General features: G+C 36.4%; 1 protein-coding gene across 1 annotated transcript; it reads left to right on the top strand.

Annotated features, from left to right (window-relative positions):
• Window positions 1–200: 200 nt before the first annotated feature.
• LOC117320151 (ammonium transporter 1 member 3-like) lies at window positions 201–2,423 on the top strand (the record flags this gene model as incomplete). The annotated part of the gene is made up of 2 exons (XM_033874816.1): window positions 201–577; window positions 2,277–2,423. Coding segments are annotated over exons 1-2 (310 nt in total), but the record flags the coding sequence as incomplete, so codon positions are not given.
• Between the last annotated feature and the right edge of the window lie 206 nt (window positions 2,424–2,629).

Raw genomic sequence — 2,629 nt, 5'->3', positions numbered from 1 at the left:
ATATATATATCAAAATGGCGGGAGAAATACGAAAATAGTGCGACTTCCGATTGCCGTTAAAAACTATCTGTCGACCTGTCTGTCCCTTGTCCAGGTTTAACATTATCACCATAAAACAACAAGGTCAAAAGGTCACCTGGATCATGTGGCTATACGATACAAAATATACTACGACACACATCGCCACTTTATATAGCTATCGGACACAGCACAACTTCGGACGGTCTTCAGTGAACCTTAACACTCACTGACGAATCAATTTATAATACATTGACATGAAACATCTGTAATTCCTAACGATAAAGCTTTATTAATTCAATTAGTGAGTGCTTCCTGCAATACCTGGATTTATCAAATTTGGAAAGTTCCTGGGATATATGTATGCATATTGCTTGTTTATATTGTTTGTAAACAATGTCGATTTCTACTGACATAAACGGGACTATGAACATGACGGAGATGCTCGTACAGATCGCCGAGATGAAGATTTCCCAGGCCAAACTTATCCACTGGCAAGAGTATACAAATGCTAATCTAGACCAATTTTTCAGGATAGGTCTCGCTATCATGGTATTTCGTAAGTATTCGTCACAAAGACTTTCAATGGTCAACCAGCATCTATAGTTGTTTATCTAAATCAAATCTCTCGTCTGTCTGTCTGTCTGTCTGTCTGTCTGTCTGTCTCTCTCTCTCTCTCTCTCTCTCTCTCTCTCTCTCTCTCTCTCTCTCTCTCTCTCTCTCTCTCATCCCCGCTGTCTTTCTGTCACTCTCACTGTTAGCCTTGTCTTTTTGACTGTTCAATTTAATCTATAAGTATATGTGTTATATAAAAAATACATATAATTTTTTATTATGATATAAATGATATGTATATATCAATAACGAATGCAATATTTCAACGATAAAAATACATACAACACATGTCAAATGTCAATAATAAGTGCTGGTGACATGTCGAACCGACAAATCGTTTATGGAACCACAACCCACGGGTTTGCCACGTGATCGAATGCTATTAATCCTGATTAAATGTAAACATAGTCACTATGGTTATTTCCTTTGCGATTTAGGTTCCTTATATCATAGTTAATCCCGTACCTGTTAAACTTAAACCAGTTCATATCCCCAACGGCAAAGCTGTATTTAATATATTATAATGGCAGACATTTTAGGTGCTTTTAATCTTTTAAATCGTCTTCTTAAATATTTTCCTTTTAAAATGACGCTTTCTAAACAGAAGAAAATAGAATTTCCTTGGCAAGCAGACCTGTGGACATCTATGGGTTATTTCATCACAGTTCAATGCACACAGATTTCCCCGGGTTAGTCAGATGAATATCTATAAAATGTCTATCTTATTGTTACCATGACCGGCATTTAAGGGGGCGTTGGTTTAATGTCCCTTCTCTTCGCTTGTACGATATAATTATTATAAAAAAACCAAAAAAAAAACAAAAAACCCTAAACAACACAATTACTCATTGAACAAAGGATGCTAATTATAGACATATACTGATTCAAAACAGTTATTTTACTTATAAACATGTAACTCTTGTAAATATAGCCGCAAACACCGCTCGGCTTGAGAGACATTCTCTTTCACAAGATCGGTTGACCGTAAGCCAGAGGTCCCGGGTTCGATTCCTAGCGGAGGCATTGATAAAATTTAATCCGTCATGCTCTTTGTGACAAACACAATTTTAATATATATACCACATACAGATATAAAAAATAGTTATATGATGTTATATTTATTATAACAAGATAAAACATATGTCAAAATATCATAACAATGTTATTACGAAAATTACACATTGGGTTGTATGGCAAGAACAGCTATTAAAGGATAATAAAAAAAATACATAATCCCTATCATCTCACAATTGAAATTAAGGTGGAGATTCGATAAAAAACTAACACAAATTAAAAAAAATAACTTTTTAGCTTTAAACCGTTTATCCTTCAGATTAATTTTAATGAACAGCAGGGCCATCGTACTGATCTGCTGTGAATGAGGACACTGAATAGCATAGATTCCGTTTAAAATGTTTAAAGGAGGGAGGTGTATAGCGGGACTGGACCGGGTCGATCATCGGTGACAAGGTAGCTCAATTGGTAGATTATCCGGCTAGTGTTCGGATGTCCCGGGTTCGAACCCCGGTCTGGCCGCTACATTTTCTCCTCTCCTATTACAAGTGTATATTGACGTTTCGTGTATTGAAAGCCGAGTGATATTATGATACCAGTCTATAAGAACTTTTGTGTTTCCTGTTCAGTGATGCAGGGAGGGTTCGCCATGTTGGAGGTCGGATGTGTAAGAAGCAAGAATGCTACCAATATACTCATCAAAAATCTTCTCGACGCATGTGAGTATCCCAAAACGAGCAATCATTTTTCTAAAAGCCCAAAAGAAGGGTTCTATCGTATGAACACTTAGTTTGTGTTCCCCATGAAATTTTTCATCAGTTTCTGTTCACCTGGATTACCTAAGCTGTGATCGCTGTGTGAATGTAGAATTTACAAAGCTACCCACAGTATAAGTAATAAAATAAAAAGTTTTCTTCTCGATTTGCTTATCCGGCCTGTCAGGTCGAAAAACACCATATTTGGAAGTAAACAGTGACGTGAC

Source organism: Pecten maximus, unplaced genomic scaffold (genome assembly GCF_902652985.1).
Source record: "Pecten maximus unplaced genomic scaffold, xPecMax1.1, whole genome shotgun sequence".
Lineage (NCBI taxonomy): Eukaryota > Metazoa > Mollusca > Bivalvia > Pectinida > Pectinidae > Pecten > Pecten maximus.
The sequence above is the reverse complement of the archived record's forward strand: the minus strand, read 5'-3'. Positions and strand labels throughout refer to the sequence as shown.